Here is a 27,838-nt window from a genome sequence, read left to right on the forward strand (position 1 = left end):
AGGGGTAAGGGAGCTGATGTGCACCTCAGAGCTTTCATGTCCCCCCAGCCCTGCTCGGGTGCTTGTGCGGGGGGATAGTCGGCTGAGAGGGTGAACACCCCCACCCCCCCCACCCCCCCCCCAATTCTGGAGCGCCTTGGATAGGGGGGAGGAATGAGGGAGCATCAGAAGGGGTGGTAGAGAGAGATCTCCCCCACGCAGGACCCATCCAAGGTGAGGAATATCCTGGCTGAACTTCAGACACTCAGGAGCCATGGGCAAGGGGTGGCAGCAGGGGAGACCCCCGTGCAAGGGCCACCCTGCAGCCCCCCCCTGCTGCTGTGTCCCACATCCTGCTGTGTTATCCATCCTGCTGCACTACCCCATCCATGATGTCCCCTACCCTGCATCCCCCCGGCGAGGTGCTGCAGTGAGGCACAGGTGACGCAGCCTCCCCTGCGCAGTGCCGTGGGTCTTTATTTAGTTGCTCATTAACAGCAGGATCTTGGGTCCCAGGGCCAGCCCCAGCACCCAGCCCTGCCTGGAGCAGGGGGCAGAGCCCCCAGTCTGTCACCTCACCCCCTCCAAGGGTACAACTCCACTAAAGGAGAGCTGGTACCAGCCCTGCCCTGGGGCTCTGGCCCTCCCCAGCACCCAGACCATCTCATGGTGTCGGCGGCTTCTTGTCGGTAGGCAGGATGTGGCCAGACCCTTCTGCACAGCTGTGGGGGTCCCGGGTAGCCAGAAGGCCCAGGACCCTGCATCATGCTGGGGAGGGGTCCATGGGGCACCACTCAGACAGAGCTCTCCTGGTAGTTGTTGTCCTCCAGAAACTGTGACAGCCTCATCCCAGGGCTGGTCACCGCCAGGGTCACATCCTGCCCTGCGTCCATGACCTCCTCGGGGTCCTCATCGCTCTGCTCCCTGGCAAAGTGCACAAAGACCTGCAGAGAGGGCAGGGTGAGGGCCAGCACCAGCAGGACCTTGGCTTTCCTACCCTCATGCCCTCATGTGCCATCACCTGATCGAGGGTGGTCTGGGATACGGAGTAGTCCTCGATGTGGCAGGGGCCTCGGTGGGCTGCCAGGACACTGAAGATGCTGGCCAGGGAGGCGGCCCGGGAGGGCAGTTGGTACTGCAGCAGCCCCCCGTGGCGCTCCTTCAGCACGATGCCAGGGAAGTGATGCTGCATCAGGCTCTCCACCGCCGCTGGACCGGGGCCACCCACACGCACCACCACCGTGTAGCCATCTCCAAACCTGCGACGGACAGGGAGATATGACTGCTGCGCCCCCGTCCTTGGCAGGGCGGCCACCCCCTTGCTGCGGCAGCCCCGGCACAGCCCCCAGCCCCCTTTACCTGTTCTTGAGGTGCTGGATGCTGCCCAGGCAGCGGAAGCGGCCGTTGACCATGATTGCCATCCTGGTGCAGAGTGCCTCGCACTCCTCCATGCTGCCGGCGGTGGGAGGTGTGAGAGTGTCACAGAAGCAGAGGGGTGCTCCCCTCCGCGGGTGTCACAGGGACAGAGGTCTGGGGGTGTGTGGGGTGTGTCTCACCTGTGGGATGTGAGCACCACAGACCTGCCCTCCCGGATGACGCCGAGGATGCAGTCCCACAGGAACCGCCGGGCTCGGGGGTCCATCCCTGTCGTGGGCTCATCCTGCGGAGACCCCAGCAGCGGCGTCAGCCAGGGCAGGGGGGCAGGGGCTGCTGTGGGTCCCCCTCTCCTCTGCTGTCCCCACTCACTAGAAAGACGACGGGCGGGGAGCCGAGGAGGGCTATGGCCGTGGACAGCTTGCGCTTGTTGCCGCCGCTGTACTTGCCCGCTGGGCGGTCTGCGTGCGGCACCAGCCCCAGCTTGGCGATGCCCCACTGGGCCACCTGCCAGAGAGGCTGAGCGTGAGGATGGGGCTCCCCTGGGCTGGGGAGCACTGGGACACGGACCCTACCCTGCGGGTCTCCTCCTCTGGGACCCCACGCAGGCGGCTGTAGAATTCCAGGTGCTCTCGCCCCGTCAGCAGGTCGGTGATGGCATCGAACTGGGGGCAGTAACCCATGTGCTGGTGCACGGACTGGAGGTCGCTGAGCACGCTGCGGGGACGGGGACATGGCTGAGCACGCTGCGGGGACGGGGACAAGCTCCAGAGACAGGGATGAAGCTGAGCAGGCTGCGGGAATAGGGAGGAGCACGCTGCAGGGATCAGGATGAGGACGAAGCCGAGCGTGAGGACACTGCAGGGACGAGGGCAAGGAGGAGCACAGGGCGGGCACAGGGATGAGGGTTGTGGGGACAAGAAGAAGGGAGAGCAGCAGGTTGGCCACAGAGTCCCTCTGCCTTGCCCACCTGTGCCCTTTCAGCCAGGCCTCCCCCAGTGTCACCTCCGTGTCGCCTGTCAGCATTTTGAAGGTGGAGGTCTTCCCCGCACCGTTCACCCCCAGGAGGCCGAAGCACTGTGGGGCACAGAATGGGGGTCACAGCAGCCTCCTCCCCTCCTGCCCACAGCGCCATCTGTCCGTCCATCCGTCTGTCTGGCACTCACCTCCCCAGGGGGAATGGCCACGCAGAGCCGGTTCACTGCCGGAGCCTTCCTGCGCCGGTACACCTGCATGGCACAGCCGAGCTGGCACTGGCTGCTGCCCACCCATCGCCCACCAGTGGGTCTGGGGGCTGCAGGAGAAGCTGAGTCCCACCTTGAGAGGTGAGGCAGGGTCCTTTCCCACAGCACTCACCTTGGTCAGGTCCTTCAGCAGCAGGAGGTGGCCATCTGGGGGGGTGCTGCCCACCCTCACTCTCTCCCTGGCCACATCCTGATCCTCCTCCCCAAGCGAGGGCAGCTGCAGAGCCCGCGGCCTGGGGGCAACAGCGGCAGGGGCACTTCCAGAGCTGCCCACCCTGAGGCTACCCCACAGCTGCCCCGTGGCTGGTCCTCACCCCAGCCGCAGGAAGAAGCGGTACTGCAGCAGGAGGGTGAAGATGAAGAAGATGATGCCCTCTACAGCCATGGCAAACATGTTCTTCCCTGCCAGCTCCCAGGACAGGGGCGACACAAAACGCTTGTCCCCTGCGAGCAGCAAGAGAGGGGTTGTAGGAGGAGGGAAAGCCAGGGAGGGCCCCCAGGCTGCCCAAGCCCCAACCCCCCAGACTCACCAAACCTCTCGAAGGCATCAGCCATGGCCTGGTTCTTCACCATGTCGATGAGGCCTCGGCCAAGGCAGAAGTGGGGGAAGATGAGGAAAACCTTCTTCAGGATGCGGTTGATGTCGTTGAGTTTCTGTGGAGGCGGTGAGGAGAGGGACATGGTGGGGCTGGTGCTGGCCCCACAGGGGTGGCAGAGAGGTCTGAGGCAGCCCAGAGCTCACCTGGTCCACAAAGAGCTCCAGCACGAAGGTGGCGACGCTGCCGTTGATGCCGATGAAGAGGTTGATGCAGGTCAGGGCCACATAGGCGGTGCTGGGGATGCTGAAGAGGAAGGAGGCTGGGTACATCAAGGGGGTGATGGACCAGCTGCAGGGGCAGAGAGGCAGGAGCTGGCTGGGGTGCACCTTTCCCTGAGGGGCTACAGCAGGGTAAGCAGGCACCTTTGCCCCTTTACTGTGACCCCCAACCCTGCTCATAGCCCCCTCAGGCCCCACCCCCCCCCCCCCCGCTTCGTGAAGGTCCAGCCCTGGAGTAGGGCTGAGCCCTGGCTGGGCACCGCTGTCCCTTCACCCGTAGAGCAGCAGCAGCAGCACCAGGGCGGGCAGGTTGGCAGAGGAGACATAGGACTTCTGCTGGAAGCAGAGGAAGATGAGGATGACCAGCAGCGCGGGGACCAGGTAGTTGCACTGTGGGCGTGGAAAAGCCAGGGAGGAGGTCACAAGTGGGACCTGCCCTTCCCTGCGAGCTGTCCCCTGCCCCTGTCCCCATCCCACACCATGTCCCAGGAGAAGTTGCCCAGCCAGTAGGTCACAGGCTTCATCCCGCTGACAAACTGCAGGTGCTTGGCCTTGCTGACCCTCTCCTCGATGAGGAAGAGCACGAAGCTGGCTGGGACGAAGGACATGGCGAAGATGACGCAGATGGAGACCAGCACATCCACCGAGGTAGCCATCCTGCCGGGGACCAGGGAGCAGGGAGCTCAGCCCGGGGCCAAGGGCACCCCAGGGGACCCTCACCCCTGGTACTCACAGGGCGGCCTCTGAGAGCTGCTCCTTGGTGAGGTTGAGGGGGTGGTTGGTGGCTGTGATGCCGTAGAGCGCAGGGTCGGTGCCAGCGGGCAGCCGGGCACGCAGCAGCCCATTGCTGGCCACGTTGACGAAGGAGACCATGGCGTGCCAGCCCTTGTTGTTGAACCACACCTGCAGCCCAGGGCAGAGGGCGGCTCAGAACCCTCCTCCCACCCTGGCACTGCCTCACAGCCTGCCAGAGATTCTCAGATCCTTCTCAGGCTCCTCCAGCCCTGGGTGGTGACCCAGTGCCATGTCCCCCACTGCCTCCCAGCTCTCACCCCAGCAGGACCCCCAGCCCTGGGTGCACCTTGATGTTCCTGCGAGCATCCAAGCCCTCGATGAAGTGGCTGAGGTTGCCCAGAAGCCTGTCCAAGGGACTGCCCTGGGTGTGGGAACACAAGTGAGGAGTGAGCCCAGGCTGGAGCTGTCCCAACACTGCGGTGCCAGAGCCAGGTCACGGCAGGAGGGCACAGCCCTACCGGGGTGACTCTGAACAGCGCCCGGAGCTCCAGCACTGCCTCGTCCACCTCTGCTGCCGACGGCAGGGCCTGGGAGCCCCCAGCCCCCAGAGAGAAGCCACCGTACCTGTGGGAAGAGATGGGCACTGCCAAAGCTGCCAGCCCCCGTGGCAACCCTCCCGGCCCCTCCACCTGCCCAGAGGCTATGGTGAGTGGCACATTCCATCTGCGGGGGGACCCCAGCCCCTCCCCGGGCTCACCTCTGCTCGTTCACCCACTTCTTGTTCCTCAGCCTGAAAGAGATCGGAGCGGGAGGGACGAAAATCCCCCCAGGGGACGTTACAGCAGCACCCATCCCCCAGCAGCTCCCCCCGACCCTGCCGTGCCCTCCTTGCCTCCTGCCCCGGCTGCGTTTGGACCCCAGTGCCCCTCCCTGCTTCCAGCCGGGTGGCAGCCTGGGCTGAAGCCTTGCCCCATCCTCCCTGCGGTGTCCCCAGGGCCACCTCGAGATGTCCCCAGGGCATCCCTGGGGTGTCCCCAACCCCAGCACTCACTCCCGACGGATGATCTGGGGGTAGGTCTTCACCAGGTAGTCGGAGATGTTCCTGCCCGTCAGGTTCTGCAGGACATCACCTGTGCCCCTCTGCACCTGTGGGCACAGACAGAGGGGGTGGGCACACAGCCCTGCTGCCCTCCCCGGAGCATGCCCTGCACCCACCCCCAGCAGGAGCAGCAGCGCCCTGGGACCGGTCCCGCTGAGGGCTGGGGGTTACCTGGGGCGGTGGGAGGCCCCCAGCCCCCTCGGGGCAGTCGGGCAGCATCCTGTGAGTGCCAGGCCCACTGCACTGGCACGGCGGGGACGGCTCAGCTCGCGTCCAGTTCCCACGCTGCAGCGTTTCCAGCAGGGGCCGGGGGGCTGGGGGTGCCGCGAAGCCGTCGGGGTGGGAAGCTGGGGGGCACGGCGCCATCCTGGGCAGCCGGCACCACGGGAGGAGAGAGATTCCCGTTACCAGCCTGGCGTGAGCCAGGGGCATCGCCACCCGCCCGCCCCCGCTCACCGCTGCCCACTGCCACGGGGATGGCACCGCACCAGCTGGCAGAGATGCCCCCAGACAAGAGGTGGGCGTTGGGGTGCCGGGGGGTGGACCCCAGCTGCCCTCTCCCGACCCCTGCAGCCCCCCTGGTCACTCACACCTCGGCAGCAGCCTTCATGCACTCGGTGCCAAACCCCGGCTCTGCCAGGAGCGCCGCCAGCAGCCGAGCGGTGTCGGGGTCCCCCGGGGCATCGTTGCTGCCGGGAGATGAGGGAGTGAGGCGGTGGGAGCAGGGGACAGGGGGACGCAGGGGGACAGAGGGATGGGGACGCACCTGAAGAAGGTGAACTGCTGCCCATACATCCAGGGCTGGAGGCGCAGCGGTGGGTACTTGCCAAAGGGTGGCACAATGAGGCTGAAGAGCAGCGCGATGCAGACGAAGACAGCGGGCAGGACGATCTGCCAGCGCCGGGGGTCAGCGGCGGATCCGCACCCTCCTGCCCCGTCCCCTCCCCCAGCTCCTGCCTTATCCTGCCCCCGCTCTGCCCCCATCCCATCGCTGCCTCCTGGCCGTACCTGAGCGAAGAAGCCGCGGGTGCTGCGTCGGGCGTGGAGCATCCTCTTGATGAAGAGGGCACGGAGCTGCTGGCGAGTGAGTGCCCAGCCCCGCACCCTGCGCCAGCGCTGCCCAGCTGCCCCCTGCAGCAGATCTGTCTCCTGGGGCTCCTCCACTGCAAGGACAGAGTCAGGTCTTGCCTTAGCCCTGACAGAGAGGGTGGTGAGGGGCAGGGGCTTTGTGCCAGGTGCCAGGGGGACAACGTGCTGGGGACATGCCAGTGGGGATGGGCTGCTGCATGCAGGGACATGTTCAGCCCTCCCCCAGTCCCCCCAGCCCCCCCAGCTCCCAGGTCCTACCTCGCCGAACTCCTTGGGCTCAGTGCAAAGGAGAGGAAAGAGGGGTTAGAGCCAGGCTGGCACCTGCCCAGCCAGCATTAGTACCAGCCCAGGGCACAGGCATCTCCCCAGACTGTCACAGCTCCCCTGACTCCTGCAGCTGCAGCCATGGAATCATGGAACCATAGAACCAACCATGTTGGCAGAGAGCTCCAAGCTCCTCCAGCCCAGCCTAGCACCCAGCCCTGCCCTGAGCCTCCTCTGCTGCAGGCTGCACCCCCCCAGCTCCCTCAGCCTCTCCTCACAGGGCTCTGCTCCAGGCCCCTCGCAGCTTTGTCGCCCTCCTGTGGACACTCTTCAGTACTGCAACATCTCTCTTGAATTGAGGAGCCCAGAACTGGACACAGCACTGCAGGGGTGGCCTGAGCAGTCTCCAGAAGGGACCTGGATACATCCCTTGGGATTTCATGTCCCATCCCAAACCCTGCACAGAGCTGGGCTCCCCCATACCCACCACCATCCTGCTCCTCACCCTGCCCAACACCCTGGGGGACACCCCAAGACCAGGCAGGAGCATCTCTGACACCCAGTGCCTGCCTGAAGGGATGTGTGTCGAAAGAGATGCCCGCTTGGATGGACGTGTGCCCGGATGGACTCATGCCACAGCCAAGCCACAGGCTGGAGCTGGAGGGCACCCAGCACAGGGGGTCCCATGTCCCAGCTCCCTTCTCCTTACCCAATTCCCTGTCGGATGCTTCCACGTCCCTCCCCTCACTGGGGGCTGCTCCTCTCCCAGTGCCTGGCAAAACAGGAGTGGAGACTGCCAGGGTGAGACAGAGACCACAGGCTGTGGCACCTCCCTGTGCCCGTGGGTGACCCAGTGGGGTCCTCAGCCCTGGGAAGGGCTCTGGGCTCAGCTCCAGTCAGTACCAAGGGGTTTTACCTGTGGTGTCAGTGTCCTCCTCCATGTCCTGGGCCACCTTCAGAAAGATCTGAGGGCAGGAGGAGATTGGCATCAAACACAGACCCCAGCACCCACCACCCTAGCAAGGCAAATCCCCTTGAGCACAGGCAGCCCCTGGCACAGGGCTCCAAGGCAACCCCTGGCAGCCAAAGGCAGGACCCCCCCCAGCTCACAGCTCCTGTTAATACCTCCTCCAGAGTGGTGTCAGAGATGCCATAGCTGGAGATGCCCAGCTCCCCCAGGCGGGCATCCAGCTCCCGGAACAGGTCCCCGAAGGCTCCGTCCTTGGCCCCGCTGTAGGGCAGGATGAAGTGCACCTCGTGCCCGATGTCCTCCACCAGCCGGGAGCTGGGGACCAGCTTCTGGATCAGCGCCGACAGCTGGGCCACATCTGGCAGGACAGGGCCAGGACAGGAGCTGGTGCCCAGCGCAGTGCCCTGGCTACCCACCTGGGTTCTCTGCGGGGTGTGCAGGGAGCAGGAGGGCAGAGACCCCCTTCAGCCCCACCAGTGCGGGGGGTCCAAGGGCGGGCAGCAGGGCAGGAGTGGGGCTGAATGCACCCAAGGGGCGCCCTGGCTGGCAGAGGATGTGCAGGGAGCACCCAGGGAGCGATGCTGTGCTGGGGGCAGAGGGAGGGCTGGGAGGCTCACCCACGGCGCTGGCCTCGCTGCCACGCTCGCTGCCCAGGCCTGTGTCGCTGCTGCGCTCCGAGTCGCTGCCATCCTGTGGGAAGTGTGTGGGCATGGCACTTAGGGACATGGCTGAGTGGCCTTTCCAGGCCTGCCTGGATGTGACCTGAGTTAGGTTGGATGGTTCTGCTCTGGCAGGGGTTGGACTCACGGCACCACAGGTCAGAGGATGTCAGGGACCCAGAGAGCTCATCCAGTCCAACCCCTGCCAGAGCAGCACCATCCAAGCTAGCTCAGGGCACACAGAACACATCCAGACAGGCCTGGAAAGGCTCCACACAAGGAGACTCCACAGCCTCTCTGGGCAGCCTGTGCCAGGCTCTGGGACCCTCATGGGCAAGAAGTTGCCCTTGTGCTGAGCTGGAACCTCCTGTGCTGCAGCTTCCATCCACTGCTGCTTGTCCTGTCCCAGGGAGCAGTGAGCAGAGCCTGTCCCCCCCTCCTGACCCCCAGCCCTCACCTATTGATAAGCACTGATCCAATCCCCTCTCAGGCTTCTCCTCTCCAGAGTCTCAGCCCCAGAGCCCTCAGCCTTTCCTCACCGGGCACTGCCCCAGACCCTCCTCATCCTCGGAGCCCTCCCTTGGACTCTCCCCAGCAGTTTAAACATGCTCAGAGTGGGGCTAAAGCTCCTACCTTTTTGGTGATGCCAGGGACGGTGCCAGTGCTGCTGCTGGTCCCAACCCGCTCCCTCTTCACCAGGGTGAGGTGGTAGCCGGTGCCCAGCCTGGCCTTGAGGAAGAGGGGGGAGCCGCAGCAGCAGAGCCGGCCCTGCGAGATGACAGCCGTGCGGTCCCCCAGCAGCTCCGCCTCGTCCATGTAGTGGGTGGAGAGGATGATGGTGCGGCCTGGGGGCAGGCGGCAGGCTGGACCCCAGACCCCCTCGCTGGGCAGCCTCCCAGCAGTGTGTCCCCTTGCTCGTCGTCGCACCCACCCCACCCCCCCCCCCCCTCCCCGGGGCCCTGCAGCTGCTCCTCCACTGCTGAGGAGCTCAGACGCGTGCAGAGCGAAATGAGGACCCCCTTTGTGTGCCCCTCCCCAGCCCTGACCTTTGCGGTACTTGAGCAGCAGCTCCCAGATGCTGCGGCGGGAGTAGGGATCAACGCCGGCCGTGGGCTCGTCCAGGATGACCACCCTGGAGCCACCCACGAAGGCGATGGCCACGGAGAGCTTCCTCTGCATCCCTCCTGCGGGGCAGAGGGGCAGCGCTGGGGAGTGCCCGGGGCTGCAGGACCCTGGCTTGGATGGCACCGGTCCTGATCCCCCCACGCACCCGAGAGGTTCCTGGTCTGCTCCCGGCGCTTGTGCGGCAGCCCCGTGTCAAGGAGCAGCTGCTCCAGCTCCTCCTTCACCTGCTCCTCCGACAGCCCCTTCAGCCGCCCGTAGAACCAGACGTGCTCCTCCACCGTCAGGCTGGGTGAGGTGGGCAGGGGTGAGGTGGGCAGGGATAAGGTGGGCAGGGATAAGGTGGGCAGAGGTGAGGTGGGCAGGGGTGAAGTGGGAAGGGATAAGGTGGACAGGGATAAGGTAGGCAGGGGTGAGATGGACAGGGGTGAGGTGGACAGGGGTGAGGAGGACAGGGACGAGGTGGGTAGGGGTGAGGTGGACAGGAGTGAGGTAGGAAGGGATAAAGTGGGCAGGGGGAGGTGGACAGGAGTGAGGCGGACAGCGGTGAGGTGGGCAGGGGTGAGATGGACAGGGTTGAGGTGGGGAGGGATAAGATGGGCAGAGGGAGGTGGACAGAGGCGAGGTGAACAGGAGTGAGCTGGGCAGGGGTGAGCTGGGCAGCCCTGCCCCCAGCAGCCCCCAGCACTGCTCCCCTCTGCCCACCCTGCCCGTGCCTACATGTCAAAGAGCACGTTGTGCTGGGGACACATGCCCATGGTTTTGCGGATGCTGTCGATGTCGGAGCGGATGTCCCAGCCCAGGATATAGGCAGTGCCAGAGGTGGGGGGCAGGAGACCAGTCAGGATGGACCTGGATGGAGAACCAGCAGGGAAATAAAGGGGCAGAGAGCAGAAGATCAGTGGCACTTGGGGCTGGGGTGCTCTGTTCTACATGGGGTGCTCAGAGCTCAATCTCAGCAGGAGCCAGGTCTGGATAAGTTGTTCAGAGCTCCGAGTCCTGAACAGCATCAGGGCAGAGCCAGACTCAGCTCCTATTCCCAGCCCCTCCAGCTCACATGGTGGTGGTCTTGCCAGCCCCGTTGTGGCCCAGGAAGGAGGTGATCTGCCCCTCGTAGAAGTCCAGGCTCAGGCCGTTGACGGCAGCGCGGCCGCTGCTGTGGTAGATCTTCACCAGGTTGCGGATGGAGACGCCAGGCTGGAGCTGAGCAGGAGGCTCCTCCACCAGCACTGGAAACCACCACGGGGTCATGAGCCAGGCAGGAACCCTCAGCAGGAGCAGGAGCCCTCACCACGGCAGGCAGGACACTCTGCCAGGGGGCAGGTCCCACCCAGTGTGGGGCAAAGCCCAGGTGGGAGGGCTCCAGCCCAGTTCTGTGGCTGCCACCCTCTGGCAGGGACTGACCTTGGGGTGCAGTCAGGGTGCTGGTGGGGTATGGGGGGTGCCCAGCTGAAGATGGCTCTCCAAACCAGTAGCTCTTCAGGAAGGGGAAATTCCAGGGTTTGGGGATCCCATACTGGCCTGCAGCAGATAAGGATTGAGCAGGGCTTGGGCCTGGGGAGCCGTCAGAGGGGGCTACCAGGGAGCTGGGGTGGGGGGGTCACACTTACCTGGGAAGACACCCTCAACATACCAGGTGGCTAGGCCATAGAGGCTGGCATCCAGCAGCAGCAGCCCCATGGCTGTGGCAAAGTTGTAGGGATCCCCTGGCACGGGGCTGGCAGCCAGGTTGTGCCACTGGATGCCCACTCCCTGCTCCTCGTAGAGGGAGAAGTACTCACAGCCGAAGCCAAAGGCCACCGGTGACAGCAGGCTCTGGTGGCAGCAAGCACAGCAGTGTGGGCAGAAGGAGCAGCCCAGCAGGGTTCAGCCCCAAAGGCCTCCACCTGGCACACCCCAGGGCACCCGGGGGGGGGCAGTGGGGAGGGGGCAGCTATGGCTGCTCACCACAAAGACACGGAGGGGGAAGGTGATGTGGTCGCGCCAGGCGACGCAGAGCACATAGGGCAAGTAGAAGGAGAAGTAGATGATGCCACCACAAGCTGAGGCCAGGTTGGCACGAGGGAAGAAGGTGCTGATGAGGAAGCACTGGCTGATGGTGGCCACTGAGAAGGTGCCAAGGAAGAGGAAGATGACAGCTGGGTCGCTGTAGGGCAGGATGTTTCCCAGCTGTGGATGGAGGCAGGTTGGAGCTCCCTGTGCCAGCTGCCAGCCCTGACGATGCTGCCTTTGCCCCATTGCCTGCTGCCCACCCCCCCATGCCCTGCAACCTGCCTTAAGGATGAGGACGAGGAGGCCAGAGCTGAGAAGAAAGGGGATGAAGCTGCTGAGGAACCAGCTGAGCCAGAGGATCCCACTGCTCAGCCCCATGGTCTTCATGGTCTCCTTGAGTCGTGTCTCCTTCTCATGCACCACCCCCTTGATGATCATGGCCACGGAGTAGATCCAGGCCAGGGTCATGAAGAGGGGCAGAGAACGGTTCAGCACCCGCAGGAACCTGGAGGAGATGGAGGAGGAGGAAGAGGAGACCTTGGAGTGGCCTTCCAGCATCTGAAGGGGGCTTAGAGGAAGGCTGGGAAGGGACTATTGACAAGGGCTTGGAATGAGAGGAGGAGGAGAAGTAGGAAAGGGTTTGAACTGGCAGAGGGCAGGTTGAAACTGGATTGGCAGAGACTGCCCAGGAGGTGGTGGAGTGCCCAAGCCTGGAGGTGTTCAAGAAAGGTGTGGCCATGGTTTAGTGGCCATGGTGGGGTTGGGTTGAAGCTTGGATTTGCTCTCAGAGAGCTTTTCCAACCCAAGCAATTCCCTCCTTCTCCCTCCTCTTGATGCTCAGAGGGCTGCTGCAGCTCTGCTATAAGGACAGGCTGAGAGAGTTGGGGCTCTGCAGCCTGGAGAAGGCTTGGAGGAGACCTTGGAGTGGTCCTCCAGGATATGAAGTGGGCTACAGGAGGGCTGGGGAGGGACTATTGACAAGGGCTTGGAATGAGAGGAGGAGGAGGAATGGGTTTGAAGTGGCAGAGAGGAGATTGAAAGTGGATGTGAGCTCTCGACAGTGAGGGTGGTGAGACACTGGCAGAGGTTCCCCAGGGAGGTTGTGGAGCACAGAAGCACAGAATGGGATCTTTGATCCATTGCTCCACAACCTCCCTGGGGGTGTCCAGCACCAGGCTGGATGAGGCCTTGGAGTGACCTGTTCTAGTGGGAGCTGTCCCTGCCTCTGGGAAACAGCAGGAAAATACAACTGGCACCTGCTGAACAGCAGCAAAAGCTGCACAGGGTAGGAGCAACCTGCTGAGAGATCGATGCTGCAACTGCCAGCCCCAAAGCTGCAGGAAGGAGCTGCCAACACAACCCCCACCTGGTGCTGCCTCGTTTGGTTGTTGCTGCTTTTACTGTGCTCTGGCCCCAACCCTTCCACCCTTAGCCTGGCATCGTGGTGGCACCGCCGGGGCAGGGGGCACTGACCAGCCCTCCACTCACACATCATCCACATAGCAGGGGTAGGGCATCTGCTGGATGTAGACCCCAGTCCGGGGGGCAGTGCCAGTCTGCACCCTCACCACTGCCTGCTCCACCAGGTCCTGCACGTAGACAAACCCTCCCCAGACGTAGCGCAGGTCGCTGAAGGGGTCGGCGGCAGGGCCTGGGTCCCAAAACCTAGGGGCAGAGCAGGGTGCTGGGAGGGAGAAACATCCCCCCCCCAACAGACACACCCCCCACGGGCACAGGCTGCGTGAGGGGCCTTGGGGACAAGGGGTGGGCATCCCCCGACCTGTCCTTGATCTTGTTGGTCCTTGTGACGTCGTCGATGTCCATGCGGATCTTGTAGCGGACGTGGTGGGGCAGTGCGGGGGCTGTGGCATCCACGGGGGGCTGGAAGACCACAGCTGCCCAGAACTGCTGCTCCTCCAGTAGCTCCAGGGCCCGGGCTACCAGTTGCTCCTCGGTGGCTACCGCCTCGATCTTGTCCAGGCAGACACACTGCAGGCAGAGCAGGCAGGGCTCGGCGGGGCTCAGGGTGCCAGCCCTCGCCCCGAGGCAGGTGGGTGACGTCTACCTCCGTGAACTGTGACAGAGTGCTGAGGACAGCGTCCACGTCGGCGTACACCTGGTGCCAGGTGAGCCCTGGGCCTTCCCCTGGCTCTGCCAGGAACTCAGCCAGAGCTGACCCCTTCCAGGAGGTGCCGTTGAGGAACCCATCCAGGAGCTGGGACATGCCAGGGGCCAGCAGCAGCTCCTGCAAAGCATCAGGGTACCTCAGGGTGATGCATCCCACTGCACCCCCACAGAGTCAGAGCTCGGCCTAGGTTGGAAGGGACCTTAAAGAGCATCCAGTCCCAATCTCCTTCCACCAGGACCAGGCTGCCTTAGGTCCCATCCAACTCAAACACCTCCAGGGAAGGAGCATCCACAACCTCCCTGGGCAACCTGTCCCATTGCTTCCCCACTCACTTTGTCAAGCATTTCTTTCTAATCTCCAGCCTAAGCCTGCCCTCCTCAAGTCCCATCCCATGTCCTACCTCACCCCCACCCCCCCTCCACCACGGCCCCATCCCCGACGGGCAGAGGCTGTGGGGGTTTCGCACCCGAAGGAGCTGCATCTCCAGGCTGCTGTTCAGGAAGGTGTAGATGCGAGGTCCCAGCTCCTGCCAGGCAGCCGCAGCCTCCCCCAGCACCGCCAGCTCCCGGAAGGTTCGATTCACCTGCGTGGGACAGCGAGTGAGGCAGGGGTGGGCTGACACCCCCCCGGTGCCCCCTGCAGCCCCCCACTCACCTCGGCCATGACGCTGTCGGGGCCGGGGCCGGGCGGTGTGTACAGAATCTTGCCGGTGAAGAGAGGCTTCACCCCGCGCCAGAAGATCTGCGACACGGGGCTGGACTCCAGGCTGTGGAGCAGCTCTCGGCAGAAGGGACCTGGGTGGGGGCAGAGCAGAGACTTCATCATCATCCCCCCCCCGCCCCAGGCCTGCCCCCTGAGGAGCTGTCACCACCAGACACCCCCCCCCCCAGCCTGCTCACTGCTGGCACTGCCCGGAGCCTTGGCTCTCCGTTCTGAGCTGTTGCGGTCCAGGAAGGCTTTGATGTCATTGTCCTCGTACCAGTTGAGGGAGGGGACTCTGAGCCCCCCACCCTCGGGGTGCCCGCAGGCAATGCGTGACAGGGCTCGGAAGGTGCCCAAGCTGGCGGTGCTGCCATTGAGTGCCATCAGTGCCCTGAGCTCCTGCCGCAGCTCCGCGAGGCTGGTCATGGAGGAGACCTGGCAAGAGAGGGTTCGGGGGCAGAGGGACACCAAGCGACACCGTGGAGTCCACGGAGGAGGGTGGGGAGCCTTGCATGGGGGCAAGGGATGGGAGTGCTACCTCCTCCAGCAGGGATGCTGCATCCCGCAGGAAGGTGCCCAGGATTTCCACGGTGCCAGCGATGCCACCGATCTCTGAGCTCAGCTGTTCCTGCAAGTGGGGGGCACAGAAAGGAGGTCACACCCCCTTCAGGGGGGCCGGGGGTCCCTGCCCTGCCATCTTCCAGCACCCAGTGCCTGGCCGGGCTGAGAACTCACCACCAGAAGCCGGGGGAGGTCGATCTGGGAGAGGAAGGAGCTCTCCATGGCGCGGAGCTGGGTTCCAGGCAGGGCACAGAGCCCTCGCTGCAGGCGCTGGGTGGAGGCAGCGTCGCCCCCCACCAAGAAGCCCCCCAGCTCCGAGGCGTTGCAGACCACAGCCTTCAGCGGGCGGCCGGTGCCGGCCAGGGAGAGCTGGTGGGAGAGGGATGGTCACGCCACAGCCCCCGGTACTCCGGGCACCGGCAGAGGGCACCGGGAGCGGGCACCGTGCTGGGACTCACAATGCGGGGGCTGAGCCGAGCACTCAGCAGCTCATCCACTAGCGCCGGGGGCAGAGATGTGTTGGTCAGGAGGAACTGTGAGAAGGTCTCATCCTTTGCCAGGTAGTCTCTAACTGGCAGGGCTGGGGGGCACAGGGGTCAGCCAGGAGGTCTCACTTCCCCAGCCCCCGCAGCACCCCCACCCCCCCTTTCTCAGTGCTCACCCCTCCGCTGAGCCCCACTCCCCCAGAGCTGGCGCAGGGTGGGCAGGAGCTGGGCGAAGCTGCGCAGGAGCCTCTGCCCCTTGGCGTGGAGCTGCATCTGCTGAGCCTCGGCCAGCAAGCGGGAGAGGCTGGGGGCGGGGCACAGGGTGGGTGGTGAGAGCCTGGCACAGCCCAAGCTCTGCCCACAGCCCCTGGCCCACGCCACTCACATTGAAGCATCAAAGTTGCCCACCATGCCCGGGGCCTCCCCAGGCGTGGGGTGCCGAAAGCAGGGGTTGTTCATGTTGCAGATGATGCCCTGGAGCCAGGGCAGGATCCCAGCAGAGGGCAGGGCCTTGTTGGGGAAGTGACCTGAGAGAGGAGGAGAGTCAGGTCCAAGGGGTCAGATGCCAGCGAGTCCCTGGCCCGCAGCCATCTCCAACATTTGCCACCCCCCAGTGCCAGCCCTAGAGTCCACCAGGCTCCCATGCTGGGGGGTCTCCAGCAAGCGCAGAGGGGAGCTTTGCCAACCCAGAGGGTGGCTTGGTGGGCATGTGGAGGCTGCCCCAGAGGGCACAGGATACTCACACTCGTGCTGCTTGAAGGGTGGGTGGGATTGCCGCACCGAGATCAGGATGAAGAAGAGGAAGAGGGGCCACAAGATCTCGATGGCCAATTGGACCTGCAGGAGAACCACAGTTGGGGGGTAGAGGGTCCCTGTCCCCATCAGTGCCCAGGGCTCTGTCTGCCCCCCACATCAGGACCCAGTGGCTCCAGGCACCTCCCACCCGGGTACCCACTCACCCGCTGCCGCCGGCGGTAGGTGAAGTTCTTCCAGAGCAGCAGCCCCAGCTGGGTGCCAACAGCCATGGTGGGGTGTGGGTGGCATGTACCCTGCACCCCACTCGGCTTCAGCTGTGGGTGAGAGTGGGCTGGGTCACTGCCGAGCTAGAGGTGATGGTCAGGGCTTCACTTCCCTCTGGCTCGGGGCTTATGGCACAGGAGGCACAGCGCTGGGCACACGGCTCAGCTCCGGGGCTGGCAGGATCCAGCCTGGCATTCCTGCTGCAAAGCTTCTTTCCGGAGCAAAGCCCTCAAATCTCATCCCTTTCCCAACCCAAAGCAGCAAAACAGGGCACAAGCTTTGCCAATCACGCCCCGTGCCCAGCGGGCAGAGTGGATGGGCACCCCCCGATGCCCCTGCCACAGGAGCAGCTCCAAGCCCCGGAGAGCCCTGGGGGGAGCCTGGGACCTGCCCATGCCGGCCGCAGTTTCCCTGTGCGAGAGGCAGGGCATGGCCAGCAGTGAGGCCAGGGGCTTCTGGAGAGAGCCTTGGCACCCCCCGGAGGAGAAGCTGCCCCGCTAGGCTCCGGGCATGGGCTCAGACACCAGGTCCCATAGATGCCCTCCGAGCTGCGTTAAGACCCGGGCAGCTTTTTCCCCCTTCCCATTGCCAGCCTCATTCCAGCGACCCGCAGTGCCCAGCCAGCTCCTGGAGCTTTACTTGCCCCTGGACAGCAGCCAGCATTCTGCAGCCCCCCCAGGGCCTTTCCAGCCACACAGGATGGCTTCGTGCCAAGGCAGAGAGGTGGCACGACTGAACTCGCAGCTTCCTGCCCGGCGAATGCCCACGCCCCGGCAGTGCCAAGCTCCAGAGCTGCTCCCCAGCCAGTGCCAGCTCAGGACGCTCCTGGGGCACCCCTGCTGCCTGTGGGGCAGTGCTGGAGGCTGCAAAATCACCCAACTGCCCTTCGCTCTCCTCTTGAGCCCTCGCACCTCCAAACCTGGCCAGGCTTGGGCAGGAGGGCAGGCAGGAGGGCAGGCAGGGCCAGCAGGCAGAAGGGTGGGCAGGAGGGCAGGCAGGAGAGTGGGCAGGAGGACAGGCAGAAGGGTGGGCAGGAGGCCAGGGAGGGACAGCAGGCAGTAGAGCAGGCAGGAGGGTGGGCAGGAGGACAGGCAGGGAGGGCGGGCAGGAGGGTGGGCAGGAGGGCAGGCAGGAGAGTGGGCAGGAGGACAGGCAGAAGGGTGGGCAGGAGGCCAGGGAGGGACAGCAGGCAGTAGAGCAGGCAGGAGGGTGGGCAGGAGGACAGGCAGGGAGGGCAGGCAGGAGGGTGGGCAGGAGGGCAGGCAGGAGGGTGGGCAGGAGGACAGGCAGGGAGGGCAGGCAGGAGGGTGGGCTGCCCACTGCCACCCTGCCCGCACCCAGGGCTAAGCCAAGGCCCGGATAAGCGGGCACCAGGCGGCAGGATTAGGATCCCGCCTGGGAAATCCGGCTAATCAGCCTGTGGGGCCGGACACGAGTGGGGTCCGGGGGGGATGATTCCTCTGAGGTGGGGGGCACCAGGATCTGGTGACAGCTGTGCCACCCAGCCTGGCTGCGGGGGAAGCCAGGAGGGTACCCAGCAGCCCAGCCCGGAGAGGCAGCTGCCAGAGTCGGGGTGACACCGGGGGACAGAGGTGGCTGATACCGGGACCGGGGCTGCTGCGGGGCTCCGGGATGGGGGAAGCCTCAGCCCGACCGGGGGCAAAGGTTCTTCCCGGGATAAAACAACCTCAAACCCACGGGATCCTCCTGGAAAGGGGCTCGCGTGGGAATCTGCTCACTCATCCCACGGGCGGCCAACACGCCCCGAAGCCGCAGCCGGGAGCAAGGCAGCCCCCTCCACGCCGGGCACCTCACAGCCCCGGTCCCGGTCCTGGTCCTGCCGCACCTGGCTCTGGTGCTGGGAGGGGGAGGAAGGATACGGGGGGAGACGATGGGGACAGCTTCGGGGGGTACACGGACAGGCGGAAGGGGGCGACGAGGACATGGGAACAGCCCCGGGGGCACCTAGGGACAGGCTTGGGGGACATGAGGACGCGGGAAAGAGCCGGCGGGGGACACGGGCATCCTCAGGGGGCTGCGGGGGGCAGCTCGGGGGGACACGGACGGTCCGGGGGGGATATGGGAAAAACTTGCGGGGATGATGGGGACAGTCCCAGGGGTGATAGGAGGCCAGCTCGGGGTGGGGGGGACACGGAGAGCTCCAGGAGGACACGGGGACAGCCCCGAGGGGGGAGGGGGTCTGCAGACATCCCCGGGGCACGACGCCGCCGCCGCTGAGCCGAAGCCCATCCGAGCCCCGGCAACCGCCGGCGCTGTCCCTCCCGCTCCCGCCCCACAGCAGCAGCCCCCGGGCCGGGACCCCTGTTACCTGCTGCCGCCGCGGCCCCTTTAAGAGACGCCGCGCGCTCCGACGGGCTCGCGCCTGGGCCCCACCCTCCCAGTGACGTCATGGGAAGCGGCTCTTAAAGGGACCCGAGGGAATGGGGAGGGGGAGGAGGATGCTTGGGGGGGGGCGTGGGGAGGAGCGGGAGGGGCGCGCGTGTGCGTACGCAGGGCAGGAGCCCCCGACCCGACTCGAAGGTCCTCCTCTGCCCTTTCCCTGCCACACCCATGCCACACCCATGCCGCACCCTCTGTCACACCCATATCACACCCTGCCCCATCCCATACCCACACACGTGCCACACCCCACGCACATCACCCCATTCCACACCTTGCCCACGGGAGTGGGTGCCCCTGGGAGCCCTACAGGGCAGCAGAGCCCAAGCCATGGGTGGGCTGAGACACAGCCCCCCCTGGGGTCCAAGGTGGTGGGCGAGGAGAGCAAACCCCCCCCCCCCCCCTGCACTCTATGTGCCCCCGTGCAGGGTCCCCAGGGACAGACCCCTCACCAGCAGGGCCGCTGAAGTTGTGGCAGCCTCAAGGTGGGGGCACTGCGAAGGTCGTTGGGGTGCTTGGTGGGGGGCAGCAATGGCTACCAGGGAGGGCTGCACTGGCAGAGCCTGCTGAGTCATGCCATGGCGGCAGCACAGCGCTGGCACCGGTGGCACTGCCTTGGCACAATGCCGGAGTGAGGGCAGGGTCCCCTGGGAGTCGTGCTGGGCTGCTCCAGTTACAGCCTGGCTGAGGCAGTGGTGCTGAGCTGCTCTGGATTGACCCTGTCTGGGGCAGTGGTGCTGAGTTGGTCTGGATAGAACCTTGCTGGGGCAGTGGTGCTGAGCTGCTCTGGTTCCATCCTGGCTGGGGCAGTGGTGCTGAGCTGCTCTGGTTCCAGCCTGGCTAGGGCAGTGGTGCTGAGCTGCTCTGGTTCCATCCTGGCTGAGGCAGTGGTGCTGAGCTGCTCTGGTTCCAGCCTGGCTGAGGCAGTGGTGCTGAGCTGCTCTGGTTCCAGCCTGGCTGAGGCAGTGGTGCTGAGCTGGTCTGGTTCCAGCCTGGCAGGTGCCCAAGCAGAGGAGTGTGCCCCCTTGAAACGCGGAGTTTCACCCCAAAAGGCAGATCCATGCCAGGACAGGACCTGCGCAGGCACCACCTGGGCAATGAGCTCAGGGCCACCACAGTCACCCAACCCACCTCGGGGGGCACCAGTCAGGTGCAGGTCAGGGGGATGCTGAGCACCAGCAATGCCCAGCCGGGCACCGTGGCGTGGCACAGTGTGTCCTTTGCCCACGCTCAGGACCCGCGCACGGTGGCACCACTTAACCCCCATGGCAAGCACCCAGCTCCCACTCACCCCTCCAGGATATGTAACTCCACAGCACCCCACCCCCCCCCCCCCGGCCCCGCTGCACTGCCATGCTCTGGGGTCTCACCCAGGTCTGCAGCAGTCCCCACCTGCCCCTGGCACTGGGGCCCCCAGCAGGCACCGACGCGAGGAGCATGCCCCAGACACCGGCTCGGGATTAAGTTAAAAAGGGTTTTTATAGGTATAAAAAAAGAAGGTTTCAGCATAAGAGCTTCTGGAGCAGCCCCCCCAGGAGGCTCGAAGGTGATGGGCACCGAGAGAGGCTGCCCTGGCAGCTGTGGTGTCAGCCCTGGCTCCAGCGGGCTGGGCACTGGCATCGCTGCAGCTCTGGGCGTGCTTCGTGTGCCAGCTGCCAGCTCTCAGCCTCTGAGCCTTGGTCCCTAAAATTCTGCCCTCCCTCCCCCCCCCCCCCCAAAAAAAAAGGCGTTTCCAGTTCTGCTTCTGGAGATGAGAGGAGGCTGCGAGGCCGCTGGCACTGTGCGCTCACACTCAGTGCCCAGGACGTGCCCCAGCAGCCCTCTGGGCTTGCCCCGCTCCTTGGCAGGGATCTCTCATTGAATGCCACTGCCTCAAGCCCCTCTTCTGTCAGGTCTTGCCAGCCTGAGGGCGAGATGCAGCTCTGGGGGTGCTGAGCGAGCAGGGTGGGCATCACGGCGGGCACTGGGTGGGAGTGCATTGCCTTGGCCGAGCGAGGGGAGCCACCGTCCCCTGCTGGCACTGAGGGCATCTGCTGCCTTCGCGCCGCAAGCACCGGGGGCTGTGCCGTGTGCCCACAGCAGCTGGGCTCTGGGCGCAGGACCTTTGCTTGCCTTGCTCAGGAAAAAAGGATTCAGCCCAAATGAAAAATCAACTTCAAAATGAGAACGAAAAAAAAAGGAAAAGGAGATGAAAAACGTAAAAAAAAATTGAAATAATTAAAAAATTAAAAAGAAAATGAAATAAAAGTTAAACTAAATGGGGAAAAAAAAGAAAAAAGAAAAGAAAAATTTAAAACTTAAAAAAATAAAAAAAGAATTTAAGAATAAAAATGAAAATAAAATAAAATAAAATAAAATTTAAACTAAATAGTAAAAAAAAAAGAAAAAAGAAAAGGAAATGTAAAAACTTTTAAAAATAATAAAATCATTTAAGAATAAAAATAAAAATGAAAATAAAATAAAATTTAAACTAAACATTAAAAAAAGTAAAAAGAAAAGAAATGTAAAAACTTTTTTTAAAAAATAAAATCATTTAAAAATAAAAATAAAATAAAATAAAATAAAATTTAAAATAAACATTAAAAAAAAAGAAAAGAAAAACGAAAATTTAAAAACTTTTAAAAGAATTAAAATAATAAAAAATAAAAATGAAAATGAAAATGATAAAATAAATCAAATCAAATAAGAATTAAAATAATAAAAAATAAAATTAAAATTAAAACTAACATTGAAAGTAATTTAATAAAAATTAAAATAAAAAATAATTAAATTTAATTTAAAAATTAAAAAGAAAAAATAGAAACAAAAATAAAAAGAGAAATAATTAAGAAATAAAAATGAAAATAAAAATGAAAATTTCAACACTTTTTGCAAAGTAAAAATAAAACTAAAAATAATTAATAAATAAAAATGAAAATAAAAATGAAAATTTCAACACTTTTTAAAAAGTAAAAATAAAAAAAAAGTTTAAGAAATAATAAAAAAATTCATAAAAACATTAAAACAAAGAATAAAACTGAAAAGAAAAGTTTAAAATAAATATTAAAAGCAGAATTTAAAATAAAAAATAATTGGAAATAAAAAGTAAAAGAAAAATAAAAAAATAGAAATAATTAAGAAATAAAGATGAAAATAAAAATTAATTAAGAAATCAAGATAAAAAATTAAGAAATAAAGATGAAAATAAAAAAAATTAAGAAATAAAGATGAAAATAAAAAATAATTAACAAATAAAAATGAAAATTAAAAAATTAAGAAATAAAGATGAAAATAAAAAATAATTGAGAAATAAAGATGAAAATAAAAATTAATTAAGAAATCAAGATGAAAAAAATTAAGAAATTAAGATGAAAATAAAAAAATAATTAAGAAATAAAGATGAAAATAAAAAATAATTGAGGAATAAAGATGAAAATAAAATATAAATGAAAATAAAAATGAAAAATTTAAACATGAAAAACTTAAAAATGATTTTTTTTAAATCCAATAAAAATAAACAATAAATTTAAAAGCCATTTTAAAATCATGAAAAACAAAATAACAAAAAAAGAAAAGAACCAACCAAAAATAAAATTAGAAAGTCGAAAAGGAAATAAAAACGAATCAAAAAGCAACGAAAAAAAACTCGCAGTGAACTAAAAATAAATTAAAAAAAGAATTAAAAAATTGGAACTGATTAAGAAACGAAACTAAAAATCAAACTGAAACTGAAAAAAAATCAAATCGAATCCATTTAAAAGGCAATTTTTTACCCAATCCAAATCTTCCCCTTCCTAAAAGACTTCCAAACCCTAAGAGGCCTCCAAAAGAAAGATCCTGATGGAGCTGGCGGCTGGGACGCGGCTGCCGAGGGGGGTGCGAGGCGGCGCCGGGGGCTGCCCTGCTCAGTAGCTCTCCTCCTCCTCCCGGTAGCAGTGGTACCCAGCGGCGTCCCCGCTCTGGCCGCAGGCAGCGTTGGCAGCCTCGCCCTGGCTGCCCTGCGGGCAGTATTTGGGGTCGTAGATCTGGCGGCCGAGGCCGAAGACTTGCCCGCTCTGGCTGGCGCCCAGGTTGGAGCCCATCTGCAGCGACAGGGAGAAGTTGTCGCACTTCTCCGTGCCCGTCTTGGAGTCGTAGATGTGCCTCCTGGTGCCAGGAGCTGTCATGCCCACCTGGAAGGACAGGACAGAGCAGTGCTCAGCCGTGGTCTTCCCTGCTGTCCCTCCCCACCGGGGCTGTGGGTCTCACCTGGCTGGCACACTTGTTGGTGCCCATCTGGAGGCTGATGGTGGAGTGGTCCATGGGTGGCAGGATCTGGTTCTTGGGGTCGTAGAGGTGCCTCCTGGTGCCGTAGGCTGTCATGCCAGACTGGCTGGCACATTTGTTTGTGCCCATCTGACAAGGGAGTCAGGTGAGGACTGGGCGATGCCCCATGTGTCCTTTCACCCCACCCTCACCCAGCTGTGGGGGCAGAGCCACAGGGGCACAGCTGTGGGGGCATAGCCAGCACCCCCTGACCCAGCCCAGACACAGCCATGGGGGCACAGCCAGCACCCCCTGACCCAGCCCAGACACAGCCATGGGGGCACAGCCATGGGGGCACAGCCAGCACCCCCTGACCCAGCCCAGACATAACCATGGGGGCACAGCCAGCACCCCCTGACCCAGCCCAGGCACAGCCATGGGGACACAACCAGCACCCCCTGACCCAGCCCAGACACAGCCATGGGGGCACAGCCAGTACCCCCTGACCCAGCCCAGACACAGCCATGGGGGCACAGCCAGCACCCCCTGACCCAGCCCAGGCACAGCCTCCTGCTCAATGAGTGCCCAACACAGAGCCAAGATGCAGCCATCTCCTGAGGACACTTGAGGCACCTTGAGCCTCAGGTCCCCTCCAAGCTGCGTTAGGAGCTGTGACGGTGCCAGGGAGGGGTCTGGCAGAACGTCCCCCCCCTCGCCCAGCAGCCCATGCCCACCTGCAGCCCGATCACACACTGCCCAGCCTTCATCTTGGCCTCATCGAAGTTCCTCTGCTGCTTCTCTGAGTACTTCACGCCGATGTCCACACTGCTCTGCAGCCCTTTCGTCTTGGCCTGCCAGAGAGGAGTGGTGAGGGAGAGTGGAGGTCCCACTCCCCGGGCAGGAGGAGCTCTGGGCTCCCATGGGCACTGCCCCAGCCCAGAAATCCAGCCAAGAGGCTGGTGCCTGCTGCTCACCATGCCCGCCAGTGCCAGCAGTGACACCTGCACCTGCGTCAGGTTGCCACTTTCAAAGAGGTCGTTGGCTTCGAAGAGGTCCACAGGGTTCATGCCGTAGCTGGCCATGGCCTTGATGAAGTTGGAGAGGTTCTCGAGCTGGGGGAGGAGAGGGGTAAGACCCCGGTGGGTGACAGGAGAGGGGCCAGGGTGGAGCTGGGGCTCTCTGGCAGGGCTGCCCACACCTACCTGGTGCCAGTTCTGTGCCGAGCGGTTGATCTTCCTCACCGAGTTGGGCTGCAGCTTGTTCATCAGCCTGGAGAGGGGCAGAGGGGAGTGGGGGGCTGCAGCAGGGCAGAGCCCCTGCTGGGGCAGAGGTGCACGAGTCCCTTTTTGGGAAGGTCCAGCCCAGGTGTCCCCTGTAAGCAGCAGGTGATCCCCTCCAGCAAGGTCCCTGCTGGTCCCCAGGGCTTCCTCCCCAGACATGAGAGTGGTGAGAGCCTGGCAGGGGTTGCCCAGGGAGGTGGTTGAGGCCCCATGGCTGGAGGTGTTTGAGGCCAGGCTGGCTGAGGCTGTGTGCAGCCTGCTCTAGGGTAGAGTGTCCCTGCCCCTGGCAGGGGGGTTGGCACTGCCTGCTCCTTGTGGTCCCTTCCAACCCTGAGTCTATGATTCTGCGACATGGGCACTTGGAGGGCAGCTCTGGGCAAGCAGCACCTCTGGCTGCTGTTAACTTGGGGGCTCCAGCAGCGTGGGCAGGGCTGGATCTGGCCCATTCTCCCCGCCCCAGGGGCTGGCGGGGGCGGTCCCTGGGAGGGCAGGTGAGACTCACTCGCAGAGGATGACTCCATCCTTCAGCCCCTTCTGGAAGTCAGGTCCGATCTGCTGCCCTGTCACGCTCTCGATCCACGTCCGCAGCTCAGCCTCCTTCTGGGGGTCGTACTTCTGGGCGAGCTGGGAGGGGACAGCGAGGGGACAGCTCAGCTATGGCCCTGGTGTGCAGCCCTAACCTCTCGTGGCAGGGCAGGTCCCACAGTGAGGTCTGGGGGCAGCAGTCCCCTCCCAAGCACCATCTGCAGAGAGGCTTAGACGCACTGGCACCCTGCCCCCAGCACCTGCCCCCAGGTGCCCCCAGCGCCAGAGAGCTGGGGGGAGGGGGGGAAGATGGGCACAGTGAGCAGCTTGGACAAACCGAGACACAATTTCCTGCCAGGATGGAGCCCCTCTGGGGGTGGCAGGTGGCAAGAGGCCGTGAGTAAAGCCACGGTGTGACCCTGTCACAGGGGACGACATCTCCCCTCACCTCCAGCCTCCCACATCTCATCCATCAGCTGGTTTTAGCCTGTTGATATGCAGGAGGAGGAGCACCCCTGTGGAGCAGGAGCACCCCTGTGGAGCAGGAGCACCCCTGCCCATTCCTCTGCCCACGCCCCTGTCTGTGCCCCTGCCTGGCAACGGGGACGCGAGCATCAGCCATCAGCACTTGGCAGCTGGCACGGCTGGATCCCGCGTCCTTGCCCGTGGAGCACGATGCCCCTCGCACAGTTCTGAACCTTCCCAACAGGACGAAGAGGAACCACATGAGGGGGCTGAGGGGAATGTCCCCCGCAAGAGCCTGCTCCTCCCTGTCCCCTGGAGCCCGGCCGGACGATGCTGTTCCCTCCGGCGGGGCTGAATGCGCCGCCCAGAGCCGCAGATTCCTTGGTCACCGCCGCTATGCCAGGAATGCGGAGCCTCCTCCCAAATGGAGACCAGCTGCCCAGCCCAGCAGCCTCACCGGGAGCGTCCCCCCGGCCCTGGCCAGCGAAGGAAGGGAAAGGGACCAGGCTGGGGTGGGAGGAAGAGCCTGGAAGCCCCAAGTGCTGCTGCTGCCCCGTTCCAGCCCCTCCTATACTCAGCCAGCTCCGGGAGATGGCCACAAAGCAGCTACCAACCTCTCACTTCATCCTGTCCCTTCCTGATGCTGGTGCACACTGGGGCTGTGAGTCCCCAAGGGATGCAGGGAGACCCTGGGACGGGCACAGCCCATGTTGGGGAGATGCCAGCCGTGCCCATAGGCTGTGCAGAGCTGTGGGCACATGGCACCAGCCTGAAGGGGAAGCTGGACTGGTGTGGGATACAGGGACAGTCCAGCCCAGCAGGGTCACACTCAGGACATCACATGAGTCCCAGGCAGGGGATGCCACCATCCTACCAGCTGATTCTGAAGCATGGGCAGACGGTGCCAGTTTCTCTTCCCACCACACAGCCAGCACAGGGTCATGGAAGAGAGCAGAGGGGGCCAGCCCTCAGAACAGATCCCACCACAGCCCGGTCTCCAAAGGCTGGCAGGGACTGGGAGAGAGCCACTGGTTTAACTGGTTCCCAGTCGGTGATGTCAGCAGGCACAGCGAGGCAGTTAAACTGGCTTCAGTCTTGCTGAATCAAGCCGAAGATCCCAAGAGCTTGCAGCAGCAGGGCCCCGGCGTGTGTCCATCCGCTCGGCACTGCTGCAGCCCAGCCCAGATGCAAGCAGGGACCCGTCCCTGCTCCGGGACCCAGCACAAACTCCCCGTGAGGATGGGCAGGGCCAGCCACGGCCACCGCATCCCCACTGCCACCGCATCCCCACTGCCACTGCATCCCCACGCAGCCGCGCGTAGCTCAGCTCCTGCTGCCCGTCCCAGCCCTGTCTGGGCAGCCTCAGGGCTGGGGATGACCACAGCTCAACTTCTGCCCCCCCAGGGCCAGGCACAGCCTCGCACCGTGGCCGCTGCCCGTGCCACCACCTGGGGTGGCAGAGCAGGGAACGGGCCAAGGCTGCTGCATCTCCCTGTTCGTCCACGGCCTGGCAGGACCCCTGTGTTTGCAGTGCCCCAGCACCCCCTGCCACAGCAGCCAAGTCCCCTGCGAGGGGAACAGATAAGTGGCACCTAAATGGTGGCACCCAGATGGTGGCACCCAGAGCCATAGGCTGCACCCATTAGCACCCCAACTCTGACCCCAGAGTTTTAGTGGAGGGGAGATGTCACCTGCATGGGCAGGGGGCTGCTGGAGGGCAGGGGGGTGCTGCCTGTACCCTGTGGCACCCAACTCGTTTCTTGCGGTGTAAACAGCCCTGCCAGAGGCATCAGTTCCCCCTTCCCCTTCCGGCCTCGGGGCAGAGCTGTTTGGGCACAGGAGGCTTGGGTGGCTGAGGGTGACCTGGGTGCACCCAGGCGGGAGCATCCCACCAGAACGTGGAGAAGCTTCGGGGAGCTACAGCAAGAGCCGAGGGGGGGGCTCTGAGGCCACTGCCCCCAGCCCCGAGTGCGGACAGGAACAGAGCCCCGAGGTTTGCCAGGGCCAGGAGGTGATAGCAGGGGGGGAGAGGCGGACGGTACCTGGGACCCCGAGACACCTTCCCGGGACCCCGTGGGCAGAGCTTAGGCATCCCGAGACTGCGAGTCCAGCCTCGGCGTCTGCCGCTTCTCAGAGTCCCGGCAGCAGCGGGAGCCTCGGCTCAGCATCCTGCCGGGACCCCTGGTTTCTCATCCTCGTGATCCCCTCTGCTACCCGCATCCTCCCGGGACTCCCTGCTCTCCGTTCTCCCCGGACCCTCCAGCTCTCTACTCTCGGTGGCACCGGGACCCCTCCGGCTCCACACGCGCACGGGGCGCACTTTGCGCGCCAGGACCCCCGGGCTCGCCCAGCCCCCGCAGCGGCGTGGAGCCCTCCCCGCCGAGGTGCCGGGACGCTCGGCTCTGCAGGTTCCCCGGAAGCACCGGGAGCCGCGGAGCTCAGTGTCCCCGGCATCCTCGATGCCCCCAGGCCCCCGGACTCGCCCCTGCCCGGTAGCACCGGGGCCCCCGGCGCTGCTCACCCGGTTCTTGACCTCGGCGGAGAGGCCATAGGACGGACCCTTGTTGAACTGATTGTTGCTCATGGCGGGGAGCGGAACCGGTACCGGAGCGAGACCGGACCGGGACGGGAGCAGGGACCGGGGAGCGGCGGCGGCGGGAGGGGCTGGGAGGGGAGGGGGGGGGGAAGGCGTCGGGCCCCGCCC

General features: G+C 62.3%; 2 protein-coding genes across 13 annotated transcripts; both read right to left on the reverse strand.

Moving 5' to 3' along the window:
- Positions 1-433: 433 nt before the first annotated feature.
- Positions 434-18,622, reverse strand: ABCA7 (ATP binding cassette subfamily A member 7). Of its 10 annotated transcripts, none has more exons than XM_064174752.1 (51): positions 18,570-18,606; positions 16,180-16,290; positions 15,964-16,057; positions 15,606-15,747; positions 15,397-15,524; positions 15,194-15,315; positions 14,910-15,104; positions 14,713-14,802; positions 14,372-14,609; positions 14,127-14,266; positions 13,939-14,055; positions 13,410-13,589; positions 13,125-13,333; positions 12,913-13,009; positions 11,627-11,770; positions 11,300-11,521; positions 10,963-11,167; positions 10,757-10,873; positions 10,410-10,581; positions 10,073-10,204; positions 9,501-9,640; positions 9,277-9,414; positions 8,864-9,075; positions 8,189-8,261; positions 7,727-7,929; positions 7,518-7,566; positions 7,311-7,373; positions 6,596-6,613; positions 6,257-6,411; positions 6,015-6,139; positions 5,839-5,937; positions 5,420-5,615; positions 5,201-5,295; positions 4,907-4,939; positions 4,668-4,773; positions 4,496-4,570; positions 4,148-4,317; positions 3,894-4,071; positions 3,689-3,804; positions 3,340-3,484; positions 3,128-3,251; positions 2,912-3,041; positions 2,710-2,830; positions 2,520-2,582; positions 2,324-2,430; positions 1,929-2,211; positions 1,726-1,860; positions 1,536-1,639; positions 1,339-1,431; positions 1,001-1,238; positions 434-923 (listed from the first exon to the last, which is right to left on the reverse strand). In XM_064174752.1, the coding sequence occupies exons 2-51, from the start codon at positions 16,243-16,245 to the stop codon at positions 774-776; spliced, it is 6,747 nt and encodes a 2,248-aa protein (XP_064030822.1). In that variant the 5' UTR covers positions 16,246-16,290; positions 18,570-18,606; the 3' UTR covers positions 434-773. The 10 variants fall into 10 exon arrangements, 8 of the variants coding, with proteins under 8 accessions (XP_064030822.1, XP_064030818.1, XP_064030821.1 ...); XM_064174748.1 differs by having other exon boundaries at positions 11,627-11,849; positions 12,833-13,009; XM_064174751.1 differs by having other exon boundaries at positions 1,929-2,070; positions 11,627-11,849; positions 12,833-13,009; positions 18,570-18,605.
- A 3,774-nt stretch (positions 18,623-22,396) lies between these two features.
- CNN2 (calponin 2) lies at positions 22,397-27,756 on the reverse strand. 3 transcript variants are annotated; one of them, XM_064174891.1, is made up of 7 exons: positions 27,656-27,756; positions 24,647-24,768; positions 24,067-24,133; positions 23,839-23,976; positions 23,599-23,715; positions 22,868-23,014; positions 22,397-22,701 (listed from the first exon to the last, which is right to left on the reverse strand). In XM_064174891.1, the coding sequence occupies exons 1-7, from the start codon at positions 27,716-27,718 to the stop codon at positions 22,525-22,527; spliced, it is 831 nt and encodes a 276-aa protein (XP_064030961.1). In that variant the 5' UTR covers positions 27,719-27,756; the 3' UTR covers positions 22,397-22,524. The 3 variants fall into 3 exon arrangements, with proteins under 3 accessions (XP_064030961.1, XP_064030960.1, XP_064030959.1); XM_064174890.1 differs by having other exon boundaries at positions 22,397-22,791; XM_064174889.1 differs by having other exon boundaries at positions 22,397-22,791; positions 23,599-23,976.
- Between the last annotated feature and the right edge of the window lie 82 nt (positions 27,757-27,838).

This window comes from Pogoniulus pusillus, chromosome 41 (assembly GCF_015220805.1).
Source record: "Pogoniulus pusillus isolate bPogPus1 chromosome 41, bPogPus1.pri, whole genome shotgun sequence".
Lineage (NCBI taxonomy): Eukaryota > Metazoa > Chordata > Aves > Piciformes > Lybiidae > Pogoniulus > Pogoniulus pusillus.